The sequence below is a fragment of the Mauremys reevesii genome, linkage group 13 (assembly GCF_016161935.1).
Source record: "Mauremys reevesii isolate NIE-2019 linkage group 13, ASM1616193v1, whole genome shotgun sequence".
Taxonomy (NCBI): Eukaryota; Metazoa; Chordata; order Testudines; family Geoemydidae; genus Mauremys; species Mauremys reevesii.
This window is the reverse complement of record NC_052635.1, coordinates 46,460,949-46,476,659: the sequence shown is the minus strand read 5'-3', so window position 1 is coordinate 46,476,659 and position 15,711 is coordinate 46,460,949. Positions and strand designations below refer to the sequence as shown.

The window sequence follows — 15,711 nt, the reverse complement described above, 5'->3', positions numbered from 1 at the left end:
CTAATCAGATTACTGGCAGTGGCTACTTATTTATTGATTTAAAACAAAACTTCATCTGGTTACAAGTAGAACATACTTTAAAAAAAACCCTGTATTTTAAGCTCTTATTGGAAGCACACAAGTCATTTCTCTAAGCCAGTCAGAATTCAGCTATTCAATAATGGTATAGTGAACAGCTGTCACTATCTTGGTCCATCAACTGTTAGACAAAAGACTTCAGTTTTTCAGTATAATGGGACTAAAGTAATTGGAATAGAACATTATCACAAGAAGACTTCTGTCAGATAAACATTGAAGCAAAGCAGAAGGAAGAAGTATGTTGTGAATCCTGAATAACAGTGTGTATGTTTAAACCAGCAGCCTGTGGTATACCTGTGTTTATATTTTTATTTCAAATGTTTTTTAGTTTTCCCATTTATTAACTATTTTAGAGGAAGGCAATTGAAACCACTGAGGCTAGTTGCGTGAAATATAATGATTAATATTCTCAAAGCAGTGCAGGGGATTTAGATTAGGGTGACCAGATGTCCCGATTTTAAAGGGACAGTCCCGATTTTTGGGTCTTTTTCTTATATAGGCTCCTATTACCCCCCACCCCATCCCTATTTTTCACATTTGCTGTCTGGTCACCCTAATTTAGATACAGGTTTTTGTGTAGCAAAATCCCCTGCACTGCTTTCAAAATCTCAACTTGTGTTTTTAATTTTTCATTTGAAGTAAAAGCCTTCATTGGTTAATTGCAATAAGACACTGTACTATATCTTTTTTTTTATAATAACGTACTTACTAATGTGCCATTGACCTAAAACAGTGGCTCTCAAACTTTTTTACTGGTGACCCCTTTCACATAGCAAGTCTCTGAGTGTGACCCCCCTTATAAATTAAAAACACTTTTTAATATATTTAACACCATTATAAATGCTGGAGGCAAAGCAGGGCTTGGGGTAGAGGCTGACAGCTCGTGACCCCTTATGTAATAACCTCATGACCCCCTGAGGGGTCCTGCCCCCCCATTTGAGAACCCCTGACCTAAAACATATCTTTGTATCCAGCCATGTCTACATCTCTTAGCTCATTACAAGATAAGAATCTCTTGAACACTGGCTTCTCATTATGCTGAAGGATATTGGCTGGAAAAATAGGTCAAATCATGCATGGAAGGACCTTCCAGGCATGGATCCTCCCTCTTTTCCACAGGAGGGAGGTATCAGTTGCTTTTTGGCACTGTTCCCTGCTCCCTCTCCCATGATTTCAAGGACCTTCCAGACAACCTTCTGTAGGTTCAGGGTCCATAATGGGGTGAAGACTGCTGGGAGAGCCCAACTTGGGTGGGAGTAAGGCAAAAGGAAGCATATAGTGTCCCCCTACTGGCCCCACAGAGATTATGTAGGCTCTGTTACCTTTTATATGGGGCACCTCTTTAGTGGGTCACCTCTCCTTTAAGAGTGTTCCAGGGGAACTTCTGGAAGAGGACACTGGAGTGCAAGAGCAGGTATTGAGGCACAGGCGTCCATTCAGATGGCCTTAACCTCTTGTTAATCCTTTGGATCCATATAGATCCCTCAGATCTGCAAGGTTTAGGGACAGAGCCACACCCTGTTCCACATGGAGACAAATCATGGCTCCACAACTATATGAGAGACACTCCCATGTGAATAACCTCACAGATTTTTCTTTCCCTTATCCCTCTCCTGTGGGTAGGGAGAGATGATCCAGCCCAATGTTAGCTTTGCCACTTTCTTACTTAGAACAGCGGTTCTCAAACTGTGGCTTGGGACCCTCAAGTGTGTTGCGACCCCATCTTAATGGGGTCACCAGGGCTGGCTTAGACTTGCTGAGGCCAGGGGCTGAAGCTGAAGCACAATCCCCACCATCTGGGACCAAAGCCTGAAGGCTTCAGCCCTGGGCAGTTGGGCTCAGGTTACAGGCCTCCTGCCTGGGGCTGAAGCCCTCAGACTTCGGCTTTATCCCCTACCCCACCCCCCAATCGGAGGGGCAGGGCTCGTGTGGGCTCAGGCTTCGGTCCCCCTTCCTAGGGTCGTGTAGCAATTTTTGTTGTCAGAAGGGGGTCACAGTGCAATGAAGTTTGAGAACCCCTGATTTAGAGAATCTCTGCAAAATTTGTTAACAGGGTCTGAGTCAATGAATCTAAATTCTGGATCAAAGCAATTAATATACAGTAACTGTCCATCATTTCCTTGTATTTTCTGTTATGTTTTATTGTTAGTTATTAATCTGAAGTTACATTCTAGAAATATAAAAAAGAAACAAATCTTTGTTTTTACAGTTGTTTGCAAATTGCTTTAAGTATCATGGCTTTAAGACTGGAAGAAAAAGTATACAGACAGAGTCTGAAACTGAAGAAACAAGACAAGAGAGAGAGACTACAGGTGAGATTTTTATAATTCTGCTTGTCCCAATTGATTTTATTATTTAACCACCAGAAAATATTTTTTTTTAAACTCACACATTTTATTTAGTGTTTCAGACACAAAACATTCAATGTGCATCACTGCACAAACCAGAAAGGCAAGAAAGTTTAAAGCTTAAGAAAACTTGTTACCCGCTTAACCAATTTGTTACAGCAATTATATTAATTATAGGGCTATCGATTAACCTCAGTTAACTCATGCGATTAACTCAAAAAATTAACTATGATTAAAATATTAATTGCAATTAATCACACTGTTAATAGAATACCAATTGAAATGTATTAAATATTTTGGGTGTTTTTCTACATTTTCAAATATATTGATTTCTATTACAACACAGAATACAAAGTATACAGTACTCACTTTATATTAGTTTTTATTACAAATATTTGCACTGTAAAGATGACAAACAAAATAAAGTATTTTTCAATTCACCTCATACAAGTACTGTAGAGTAATTTCTATTGTGAAAGTGTAACTTACAAACGTAGATTTTTTTGTTACATAACTGCATTCAAAAACAAAACAATGTAAAACTTTAAAGCATACAACTTCACTCAGTCCTACTTCTTGTTCAGCCAATCACTAAGACAAACAAGTTTGCTTACATTTATGGGAGATACTGCTGCCTGCTTCTTATTTAAAACGTCACCTGAAAGTGAGAACAGGCATTTGCATGGCACTTTTGTAGCCAACATTGCAAGGTATTTACATGCCATATATGCTAAACATTCATATGCCCCTTCATGCTTCAGCCACCATTCCAGAGGTCATGCTTCCATGCTGATGATGTTCATTAAAAAAATACTGTGTTAATTAAATTTGTGACTGAACTCCTGGGGGGAGAATTGTGTTTCCTATTCTGTTTTACCTGCATTCTGCCATATATTTCATGTTATAGCAGTCTCGGATGATGACCCAGCACATGTTGTTCATTTTAAGAACACTGTCGCTGCAGATTTGACAAAACGCAAAGAAGGTACCAATGTGAGATTTCTAAAAATAGCTACAGCACTCAACCCAAGGTTTAAGACTCTGAAGTGCCTTCCAAAATCTGAGAGGGACGAGGTGTGGAGCATGCTTTCAGAAGTCTTAAAAGAGCAACACTCCAATGTGGAAACTACAGAACCCGAACCACCAAAAAAGAAAATCAACCTTCTGCTGGTGGCATCTGACTCAGATAATGAAAATGAACATGAGTCGATCTGCACTGCTTTGGATTGTTATCGATCAGAACCCACCATCTTCACGGACGCGTGTCTTCTGGAATGGTGGTTGAAGCATGAAGGGACATATGAATCTTTAGTGCATCTGGCGCATAAATACCTTGCGATGCCGGTTACAACAGTGCCATGCGAATGCCTGTTCTCACTTTCAGGTGATGTTGTAAACAAGAGGGCAGCATTATCTCCTGCAAATGTAAACAAACTTGTTTGTCTGAGCGATTGGTTGAAGTAGAACCGAGTGGACTTGTGGGCTCTAAAGTTTCACACTGTTTTATTTTTGAGTGCAGTTATTTTTTTGTACATAATTCTACATATGTAAGTTCGACTTTCATGATAAAGAGATTGCACTACAGTACTTACGTTAGGTGAACAGAAATATACAATTTCTTTTGTTTTTTACAGTGCAAATATTTGTAATCAAAAATAAATATAAAGTGAGCACTGTACACTTTGTATTCTGTGTTGTAATTGAAATCAATATATTGGAAAATGTAGAAACATCCAAAAATATTTAAATAAATGGTATTCTATTATTAACAGTGTGATTAATTGCAATTAATTTTTAATCGCTTGACAGCCCTAATTAGTTATAAAGAAGAAATACATATTTTGCTTTGTAAATACTTCAATATCCTGCTTAAAAAATGCTTGGAATAAGAGGCATAGTACATTTGTTAGGTTGGTGAGGGTCTCTTTATCTGGGAGACCACTGAAACCAAAGAAGGCTTTCATTTTATTCTGAGATTGATGAATAATAGCCCACTGTCCCAAAACAGGTATTTAGGTCTATTCTATTCTGGATGACTGAGACTTTGTGGAACATACAGAAAGAGACATGTTTCTTCCAGAAACTCTTGATTACAGGTGTTCCACCCAATTTTGGTTCTCAAGTCATCTAGAGAAAACAATCTGTAATGTTGTCAAGAAGTTAGGTAGAGGAATAGATTAGGATACCTCTATATCCACAATTATTCTTCCTCAGTACTTAGCAGTGTACTCAGTCTCTTTTTAAAAAGATTTTCAGACCCAGATTCACCCAGTTCATTTTGAGCAGCCTCATGGCATAATTATAAAAATGTATAGGCATACTTTAATGTTTGCCCAATGGTAGTGAATAAACAGCATGTCATACCCAGCCTGTATCACATAGACATTAATCCACCTCTGCATGATGGCTGCTTGCTAAGTCTACTTACCCATGGTAACCAAACAAGCAAAAGGAAGTGTGTACAGAAGTGTTTACAGACCACAGACTAGCTCTCCCAGCATATACAGCCATCCTGCCTCTTTTTGGCACTAGTATAACTTAGATCAATTTCAACCCTGGCATAAATGAGTGCAGAGAAAACAATAGAAAATGCACCTTTTATTCCAGTGTCGGAATTGGTCCCTTTTCTTATTTACTCCTCCTCCTTTATTAATTTGAGAATGTGACTACTAGCATTATACTTTACATTGAGTAGAATGTTATATTGTCACTTGCTGAATTGCACTGTAGGATGTGTTGAGAGAACTATACTTGCAGTGGAAAACAGTGTTTATTCCATGGTAAATAAGTCTGCTTCTTAGCCAGTCATTTATTTTGTAAAGTTTGTACAGTTTTCCTGCAAGTGACAGGTCGGTCTTTAAATGCTTCCAAGAAAACTCTTCCACTAGGTTTTTGTCCCAAAGTACCATTGGGTACGCAGCTCCTGCTCAGGACTCATTTTGATTCTTATAGTCCATGATCGTTAGGTGTTAATGGTGGTTGATTTTTGAGATTCTATGTAACTTCATTTTAAACTTTGTTTTCTTGTTAATATAGAGATGTTGATAATAGAAGAGTCAAGTTACCTGCAAGAGTCAGCTTATACAGAAACTGAGAGAACTATTAGTGATGATTCATTTGTGTTGGCATTACAGAATGGCAGAAATGAGGATGCTAATAAAATGGATGAGGCTATAGTAAGCACCTTCAATAAATGTAAAAGGACCAATGCATGTATTTATTAGCCATGCTTTATATTAAGTTTCCATTTACAGAGAGTTATAACATCTATTAATTATTTACTAAGTATGTTACAGACATGAGTAGCTTGTGTTATAGATGTTTTAAGTACATTAGTAAAATGCCTTATGGATGGTTATAAACCATGTTTATAAGCAAACTTGTTGGATGCAATACCAATTTATTAACCATTTATTAAAATAGCTATTCACTTATTAACTCTTTATAAACTACTTATAAATTGAACCTAATTATTATGTGTGCTGAAAAAGATACATGTTATGGCCATTTGTATCAAGGATAGGATTTCAGATCTCCCTGATATTTAGTAACATCAGCCTGGACATTATACAGTCTTTTAGTGTCCTTAGCAAAACTAGAAAATGTCTTTGTTTAGTTAGTTTTAATTTGAGGTTTTTGCTATAACATAGAGTTTATATTTACACCAATGTGGTGGGTGCCACAATACATTCTGCTCCTTTTTAAGTCATGCTGTAGTGCACTGTATAAGGGTGTGGTGTTGCTGTCACACAGCGGGACCTCTATGTCCTTTGTGCACCAAAGAGGGAGACTGAACAGTCTGATGCAGGTGAGGGTTGGGAACAAGCTGGGGCAGAGTCTGTGCATACACACCGACTATGAATCTGGTAGTTGTGACTCTCCAGTGGAGATTGTGAAGGCATTGCAATCACTCTTGCAGAACACAAGTCTGTGCCTTGCCTATGGGGTGGGAAAATTAGTTACTGTAAAAAATACTGAGATATTAAAGACTGGTAGTACATACTACTTTCTGTAAGGAGAGGACGAAGCCAGGAAAAACAATATTCTTCCAAAATTGAAAATAAAAATTAATACAGAACTTATTTATTTAAAAAATGTAGAATTCATGTTTGTCAAGTTTTTTCTGTGAGTGCCAAAATTTGTACAAATATGAAACCCTGGTTTGGTAATCAAGGCCCCGTGTATTCCACCATTCAAGCATTGTGGAATTTGCCTTGAATCAACTCCTTGCTGCAGAATATAAACTTTCATTTAGAAAAAGTTTCTGACCTTAATGGTTGTGAAAAAAATCTTAAAAACTTGCACCAAGTTTAAACTTGAGTCTGCAGGCAGCTTGAAACAGTAGCTATGAGTAGTGTGAAGTGCCCCATTCATCTTAATAGGTCATTAACTCCAAAATACAGAGATAACATTTTAAATGCCAGATTGGCCCATGAACAGTAGCAAAATAGTTAAAAGGCTCTTTACTTGCATAGTAAGTAAAATGCTGTTAAACAAGATTTGAGCCCATCTGAGTAACAATATCTATTTAATGTTTTTACAATTCCTTACAGCCTAGTACTCCACACATGCCAAAAGCCCCAACTGTCCGCTACACAACTACCAAAATACCCAGCTTCACCCTTAATACAGCTCTGATGTGGTAAGGCATTGTCAAAATAGATAACACACAGGCCACATAAAAAAAAAATTGCAGCCTTAAAAAGTGAAGTTTACCAGGTAGGGAGGTAAATAACTGTTGAAATTTAAAGGAGTGAGCTAAAATACTTGTCCCATTTTTAACATTTTGGCATGTGATTTTTTTATAAGTTACATCTAATGCTTGTATTAATCTCCTATACAGGAGATGGTGAGGAATGATCAAGACAGTGAAGAAAGAAGGTGGAGCAAAAGAACTCTTCAAATATTGAACATTTTACGGGTATGACGTTGGATTTAGCCATTAGATGCTTTTTAAATCAGCTATTGAATTGGATTGAACCACAAAATATAATGTACAACCACTTGCTATTCGTTGATACATTACATGTGCAACTGGTCTCTGTAAGAGTTTCGTGTGTGATACAACCATGTTTTATTGTGTGTTGACCTGGATACTCTCAGGCTTCAGAATGCTTTATATAATGGCAAATCCTGCACAGTTTTGGGAATTTTTAGAATTTTCTAACTTTGGAGTACTTGATTTCTCACTCGGAAGTTTGCTTTAACACTGGACCATGATTTTATTATTGGTGGGTCTGGTAGCACTGCCTATTATTAAGGTCGCCTGACACTTCCCATTGTAAGACCCTATTTTCAATTGCTCATAACTTTGCCAAAATTTGCCAAACTGTTCAAGCTAAAGTTTTACATGCTGGGTGTCTGCATCAGGCGAAATTTTTTGGACAATTTCAGCCCTAATGATTCAGACATTTCTCAGAATGATGTTAGGGAAACATACATTGTTTTGCCCATATTAAAAAAATTCTGATGACCTTTCTTTTAAGACGCTTTTATGCCCATATGCTTTGGAGCAGGATCTTGAAATTTGATAGCGGTTTTTGCCTTTATGTCAGGGATGTGCTGTTTACCTTCCCTGTGAAAATCTGCCCAAATTTGGCCAAATTGTAAGTCTTTGAACAATTGCAACAATTGCTTAGTAGAGCTTCACAGCTAAAAACTCAAAAGGTTCATACAGAATCTGGCATTCTCCAGCCCAGGACTGAGCAGGACTTCCCTGAAATTACAGGTCTGGACTGCTGTGGGCCAGGCATCAGAAGTGAGAGTGGGAAGACTGGCTCTCCTGTGCTCTTGATGCCCTCCTTCTCTCCCCTGCCCCCAGGCTGGCACTGAGGCACCACTGAGGAGACAGCTGTCTGTTTTGAATGTAGAGGGGACATAAGCCAGATCTGGGAGTGGGGGCAGATGACTGTGCCAGGCAGTTGGTGTGGGAGCCTGGGAGGAATGGGAAACAGAGGGATGAGACCAGGCCTGGGAGATGGCTGTGGGGAGACTGGGTCTGAGAGATTGGGGTAAAGAATTAATAGTTCTTCAAATGGCTTTGCATATTCCCACTTATGAATATTGCCCCACCTGGTGGCACCTAACAGTAGAACCTTCTCCAAGCACTGCCTATTAGAGCGCATGTTCACACACACACACACACACACACACACACACACACACACACACACACACACACACACACACACACACACACACACACACCAGCCTTCCCCTCAATGCTTTTGAATGTTCTGAGGGCAAGACTATATAAGGGGGCACTGCATTCTACCACCTCAGTTCCTTCCAGTTGCTGCAGCAGACAGAAGTGAACCATTCCAGTCCATTCAGATGCAGGGGTTTTCCTCCTTTGATAGTGCCTTTGATAGTTTTAGTTGTTGTTGTTAGTGTGCAGTGTAGTTAAGTAATAAGTGTAGATAGTTAAGGAGAGTTGGTAGGTTCGGTTCCATGATATGGCGGAACAGCAGAAGAAGAAGAAGCTGGGATTTAAGAGATGTACTTTGTGCTCAGCTGTCTTCCCAGCATTGGATGACCACATTAGATGTCTGAAGTGCTGGGTTGAAGGTAATTCTCCTTCTGGGTGTTCCATTTGCCAGGATTTCATGCCCAGAGCATGCAAAGACAGATAGAATAGACTGAAGGTGCTTCTGATTATGGAGGCTTTAGCTGCTAAATCCTCTGGTTCTAGATGGTCATCAGATCTGAAGCCTAAGAGGTCAATTTCAGATCCTGAGGCTTCCTCCAGCAAGACTAAGCTGCTTAAAGGTTCCCAGGACATTGGGATCTTCAATAGTTTGGTCTCCGGATCCTTCTGTTAAAGATGTCACGGCTTCGAAGGCACCACTGGTGTTACAAGGCCATCTTTCTGCTGAGGATCCTGGAGCCACATGGTTGGCTCCAGCCTTACCTGTTTTGAGGAAGAAGACAAGGGAGAAGACAGCCAGTGTTAGCAATGCCAGATTCTGTACATCAGATTTATCAGCTCCATCCAAGTCTGACATGGCATTTGTGGTTCTGACTCTGAAACCCTAGGTGGTTCTGGGTTCAACTTCATACTTGGATCTGGTACTTAAGTTTGTGGGACAGGCTCCATCCTCTGCTTTTGTTTAGAGACTGTCCTCTCAGACCTGAAGAGGACTTTTACAGTGGTGTCTGATGTGCACCTTCCTGCTTCTCAACACTCATCAGATCCAACTGAGAGGCAGAGGATGATGAAGAAGAGCTGGGTGTCATCCATTCCATGGTCAATGTCTTCTTCATGTGGAAAGAGAAGAGCAGAGGAGATAGTCTTTCTCCAGATCCATCAATGCATCCTCTTCCTAAGACTCCTGCAAGACCCTGTGGCAGATCTTTCTCAACTTTTATTTCTCTTTGACTTCTGGTTCCATTGTTGTCTCTGGTATGATCCACAGTGGTTCTGAGGTAGTATCCTCATTTAGAGGAGGAAAGAAAGAATTCAGACACCTGATTCATCCCAGTTCATGCCCCCTCAGCCTGGGCTCCCTCACTCCTTTGCTTCTCCTCCTATGGTGTGTTTCCAGATCCCATCTATTGGAGAGATTGGCAGTCCTAGTCTCCATGGCCCCATTGCATTGCACTGCAGGAATTTCTGAATCCTCCTCCTTATGAATGGAGAGGTGATGTTTCATCTAATACGGATCCAGTGTCTCAGCAATCATTGGATCTGGTTGCACCAGATCCATTGGCAGTTCAGGCAAGGGTACCTGATACACTGTCGAAGAGAAGGATGAGAAGATAGCTCCTCTTTTTGAACAAGAACAAATGGATACTGACTTTGATGTCACCTGATGAGCTGATGTCAACTGATGAGCATGTGGGTGTGCTTTCTGCTTCTTCCCCTTCTGAGGATACTTCTTAGTTCAACTCCCTGGTGGATTGCATGGCATCCATATTGAACCTACATACGGTGGCCTTGGGAGAAGAGGCGGAGTGGGGGCAGGGTTACGGTTCGGGTGGTGGGGCCCCCCCTCCTTTGAGAGAGCTTCCGCCGCTCCTGGAGTCAGGGCTTCAGTCATTATTTAATTAGGACTCTGTTCCAACCTTCTGAATGTTCAGCACTGCATATAATTGGGAATATGCAGAACTACTCAAAGAAGAAATGAAGGTTACTTCCTTGTAACCAGATTTCTGTGAGATGACTGCATATTCACAGTTCGCACCCACCATCCCCTCTTTCTCAAAGTCTTATTATGGTTTCTCTGGGTTAGCAGTGGAAAGAACTGAAGTGGTTCAGGGGGCAAGACCCCCTTATAAAGCCTTACTCTCTTGATGCTATAGTGATGAATACTATAGAAAAACCCATGAGAAAATTAATAATTTTCTCTTCAGAACAAGGTATGAATAATGTGTGGTAAATAAGGCATGGGCCACACATTGAACAATTAGGAGAAAACAAAATATTGAATAGCTGTGTATTAATTGAGCATAGACTATTCTGTGCACTGAATGAGGCAGGGATTCTGTGAAAAAAATAAGTGATCATATAATTAAAGAATGTATCATAATGCAAACATACAAGGGGGGTTCAGGCAACCTTAATTCTAGCATTTCCTAACTTTGGAGTGTTTGATTTTGCAACCTTAATAATCTTCTTTTAACATAGTTTTTGTGAGATATATATATGTGTGTGTGTGTGTGTACACACATATCCAGTGTGATACATGTGTGTATATTTACACAGTCACACACATGGCCATTTACAAAAATCACACAAACGTTTACCAAGTTGTGGTAGACTTTACTGTATTTTTAATGGTATTTGCTGTACTTAGAAGGGAAAATAGTAAAAGCCACAGTAAATTATAACATAAGGACTGGCAGTTGTGCAAAGCCTTACCCATGTGATTGTTTTTATGGATCTGAGTAGTCCCATTGAATTAAATGGAACTAATGACTTATACTGTAAATAGACATGTAACGTTTTGCAGGATCAAGGCCTAAGTAGATTTTTTATGGGATACATTGCATCTTGTATCATCAACAGTATTGCCAACTCCAGCCATCCAAAAACTATGACTCAGACCCCCCAAAATGATGAAATTTTAAAATAAATGTTAGGTTCTTTTTGTTTGCCTTTTGCTTTTTGGCCTCATTAGGATGCACTTGCTTTATCTTTTCAAGCTTTTCTGCACAACCACAAAGGCTAGAATTTTGTTTAAAATGAAAGCTTAGATTCCCATGCAATCTCTTGATTCCAGAAGGGCAGGGGGGGTTAAGAAAACACAAAATATCGTGAGACTTGTGATAAAATTGCAAGAGTTGGCAACACTGTAAAATTTATAAAGAACTTTAGGAAAATTACATACATTAAAACATACAGATAAGAAACCATCTTAAGGCCTCAATCCTGTAAATATTTACTCCTGTGCAAAAATGTTTGTAAAATCAGTATGTTGGTTCCAACACCATGGGAACTTGTTTTATTAGCAGTTAAACTGACCTAAGTATATTTTTCAATTTCTTTTTTCTATACAGTACATCAACAAATCAGGAGTGAGTTCTATCAGTTTTTTGGAGCTCTGTAAGAACAATGACCGGAAACAAGTTTCAGCCAAGTTTTACAGCTTCCTTGTTCTAAAGAAACAGCTGGCTATTGAGCTTACTCAGTGTGCTCCCTACGCTGATATTATAGTAACTGTGGGTCCAAAGTTCCATACTATCTGAGAACTAGCATAATCTACACATACCAGGGTTAAAACCTGTGCCCTGAGTTTTTCAAACATTCTTTTTTCCAGAGGAGGGAGTTGCAGGTCTCATCAGACTATGGGGAATTGACAAATAGTTCCCCCCATATCATCCTTGCACCGCCTCTCCGGATTATATAATAGCTTGTGTAGGTGTGATATATATGTCATGGTTATTCACGGAGAAGATGTTTATTATAAGGTTTAGGTTTTTAAAAAAATATTTTGTTTAATATTATCAATAGTTCAATATTTTGTTAATGGAGAAAAGCTAAAAATAAGCATTCCACTCAAACAAATTTTGTATTTAATATTAAATTTCTTTTAAAAATCTCCGTGAAAGTTCTGTAAAACCTGTCTAGAGTTACGACAAACACTGTTTTTAAAAATTGTTAAGCCAAAATCTTTGCACTAGGTTATTTTAAAAAAAAGACCATTAAAAGACCTATTAAATATTCAGTCCAGATGTCACAGGGTACATGAATAGATTTGACTATTTCCTATGGCATTGTAAGGTTATATAAGTGAGATACAAATATCCATATGTAATGGTCCATGAAACCCTACTAACTAATGTAGATGTTCAATTTGTGTACATCTCAGAAAACTTATATAGTTTATCACAAGCCATGGTACAGTCTGTTTATTTTATAACTGAAAGTTGTGTGTATTTATTTTTAACTTTATTTTTATTGGATAACACCACTAAAGCATATTTTGCTACTTTGTGATAACAGTGATACTTTAAGTGGTCTTTATTAGAAACATTAGAGTCCATTTTAAAATTATAACTTTCTTACAAGGAGAGTTTAAACTTTATATTTTAAGCTCTAACAATAGACTTTCAAACACTGCCGACTATGTCTCTTCCTCTAGAAAACTAATAGTTCCATTTTCTGTTACTCTGCTGGTTCTTTAGGGCATTGTAGAGAAGTTACTCCAGACCCAGAATATTCATATAACATCCGGAAGACATGTTACACTATGAAATACTGCTCAGTATTTTTCTCAAAGATTACTTATTTAAAAATTATTTGTTGACGTTTAAAATTCTTTGTTAAATTTATATATAATGAACTCAGTGCATTAGTATATCTTTTCCTTCCTTTTCTCCTAGGATGTTCTGTCACTTTTATTTCAGTGTTGTAAATTGGTGTTTTCTGCATTGAGAAATTAGTTATCTTAAATATACTGAAATGTGAGATGGTAATGTACATTACATTTTTTAACAAAACGTTGATATACTTTGTGTGCAAACCATTGAGATTAAATCCGTAAAAAGCAAAAGCAGACATCTTCTTATCTTGTTGATATCAGCTGTAAAATGTCAAAAACAACAGACACATAAGTGTGGCCATACTGGGTCAGACCAAAGTTCCATCCAGCCCAGTATCCTGTCTACCGACAGTGGCCAGTGCCAGGTATCCCAGAGGGAGTGAACCGAACAGGTAATGATCAAGTGATCTCTCTCCTGCCATCCATCTCCACCCTCAGACAAACAGAGGCTAGGGACACCATTCCTTACCCATCCTGGCTAATAGCCATTAGTGGACTTAACCTCCATGAATTTATCCCCCTTGTCCACCTGTTTGTTGACCCCTTCAAAAAACTCTAATAGATTAGTAAGACACGATTTCCCTTTACAGAAACCATGTTGACTTTTGCCCAACAATTTATGTTCTTCTATGTATCTGACAATCTAGGGGATTTTAATATCTCAGACATAATTTTTTTCTACTGTCTAAAAGATGGGACCAAATACTATTTATGGAAACTGAAAAAAAGATTGGTTTGCCATTGGTTTAAGTTATAGGAATGCTCCTTCCACCCAAAAGTTAAATGAGTGGTGTTAATTTTAGTTTTGAATTTCCACACATTTATCACTTTGGATACCTCCTCAGGGCCCAAACACATGTTGCTCACCATCGACATGTAAAAAGTTACTTGTTTGTGGAATCGGGGCCCAATCCTGCATAAGAGTAGCCCTTCCCATTGATTCAATTAGACTACTCACATGAGTAAGAATTAGTAGAATTAACCATTAATTATTACTTAAATGCTGTTTGTTTGCTTGTTTTGCCCAGTTTGAGATAACCTAATAAGGTACAAATTTAAAAAGGAGTCTTTGCTGTTATTCTAGGGCTAACAATTTGACAGATTGCCTTCTGTGAAGAAAGAGACCCTGCCAGGCAGAACTGAAAGACCTAAGTCTTTCTCTATAGAAGCAGAACATTTTCCATTGATGACATGTGCAGGAGAAATCTCATCCAAATTTAGACTGGCCTGGGATTGTAATTATGAATGGCTTATATTTTTCTTTTCTTTGAGGGCTGGCCAGACGCTTTTATTTAGGAGTCTGAGTACCAATTTGTGGAGAAAAAGGGAGTTTGTTTTTCAAAATCTAGCATCTGTTACCTTGGGAGCAGGCCCATGACCATGACCAAGACAGCAATAAAAAAGTCTCTCTGACTTCCAGCCTTACCCACCAAAGCTTGCTGTCTCCCCATCTTGTATATGAATCAGGAGGGCTCAAATGATGGGCATTCTAGAAAATGTAGTTGTAAACCAAAAGTGAAAACTCGTGAATAATAGGCTCTAGGATGTTATGAAAGGAATTGTTTTGGAAATGGCTTCCTTGTCAGAAAAGTGGTTTTCAAGAACTCCCTCAGGCCACATCTCACTATTTAAGGGAGTAGTTACTGACTCTATCATTTGTCACTCCTCAAGTAAACTTTTATGCTAACTTTTATGCTAGCTGACTGCCAGAAACTGGGAGTGGATGTCAGTGGATGAATTATTCAGTGATTGCCTATTCTGTTCATGCCCTCTGAAGCACCTGGCTTTGGCCACTGTTGGAAGACAGGATACTGTCTTGATACTGGTTTGATAGCTGGTTTTCAAGTGCAGAGTAGAGGAACTGACATGTTAGGGTATGATACAAGGAAGGTAAAGGGAAAGACCTGCAGTGTATGGTGCATCCAGAGAAAAACTGCTGCATGAGAGACTCAGGTGGAGAGAAATTAATGCCAGTGATGCAGGAGATGGAGAGCAGGAGGGAGAAGAGTCTGAACATGAAAATAACTGCAGTACCTGAGGTGCATGAGAAGACACGACTACAGATCCTAGGTGCTAGAATAATACAAATACAAAAGGACACAACAGTGAATAGGAAGATGAACCAGCAGAAATGCATCTCTCCCTTGTGGAACTCTTCAATATGACCCAGATTTCAATGCTGGAGATTTTGACTCCTCCACTTCAAGATCAAGATCTGTAGATGGTTTAGGAACCTTGCAAAGATCACTGTTTGAAAGACTTCCACAGAATGAGGTGTGCTTTGAAGAGGGATTTGAAGGAGGAAAGAGGTTATTTAGCTTGCGTGTGTCTAAGAGCGAGGGGCTTGCAGTATGGAAGAAAGCGTGAAAACGAGTAGGAGCAGGATATAACAAAAGTGGTTTGGAAGAAGATCTGAGGAGGCAAGCAGGGATGAATAAGAGAAGTGTAAGCCGGAGAGAGAGAGAAATTGAACACAATGTGTATACTTTAGTTGAATCAAATACAAACCTTACAAGAAAAAA

General features: G+C 38.8%; 1 protein-coding gene and 1 long non-coding RNA gene across 4 annotated transcripts in view; one reads left to right on the top strand and one right to left on the bottom strand.

The window, feature by feature from the left end:
• Nucleotides 1-12,592, top strand: part of RAD21L1 (RAD21 cohesin complex component like 1) — a 31,614-nt gene extending 19,022 nt beyond the window's left edge. For 2 of the 3 annotated variants that reach the window (XM_039497282.1, XM_039497281.1), the window contains exons 10-13: nucleotides 2,288-2,390; nucleotides 5,463-5,602; nucleotides 7,270-7,347; nucleotides 11,925-12,592. In XM_039497282.1, coding sequence (XP_039353216.1) covers nucleotides 2,288-2,390; nucleotides 5,463-5,602; nucleotides 7,270-7,347; nucleotides 11,925-12,113 — 510 coding nt within the window. In that variant the 3' untranslated portion in view covers nucleotides 12,114-12,592. Of the gene's footprint in view, nucleotides 1-2,287; nucleotides 2,391-5,462; nucleotides 5,622-7,269; nucleotides 7,348-11,924 lie in introns of all 3 variants that reach the window. The other variant, XR_005587589.1, reaches the window with a different exon arrangement.
• The window catches only part of LOC120379778, a 33,442-nt gene that overhangs the window by 16,757 nt on the left and 974 nt on the right, over nucleotides 1-15,711 (bottom strand). The window lies entirely within an intron of this gene.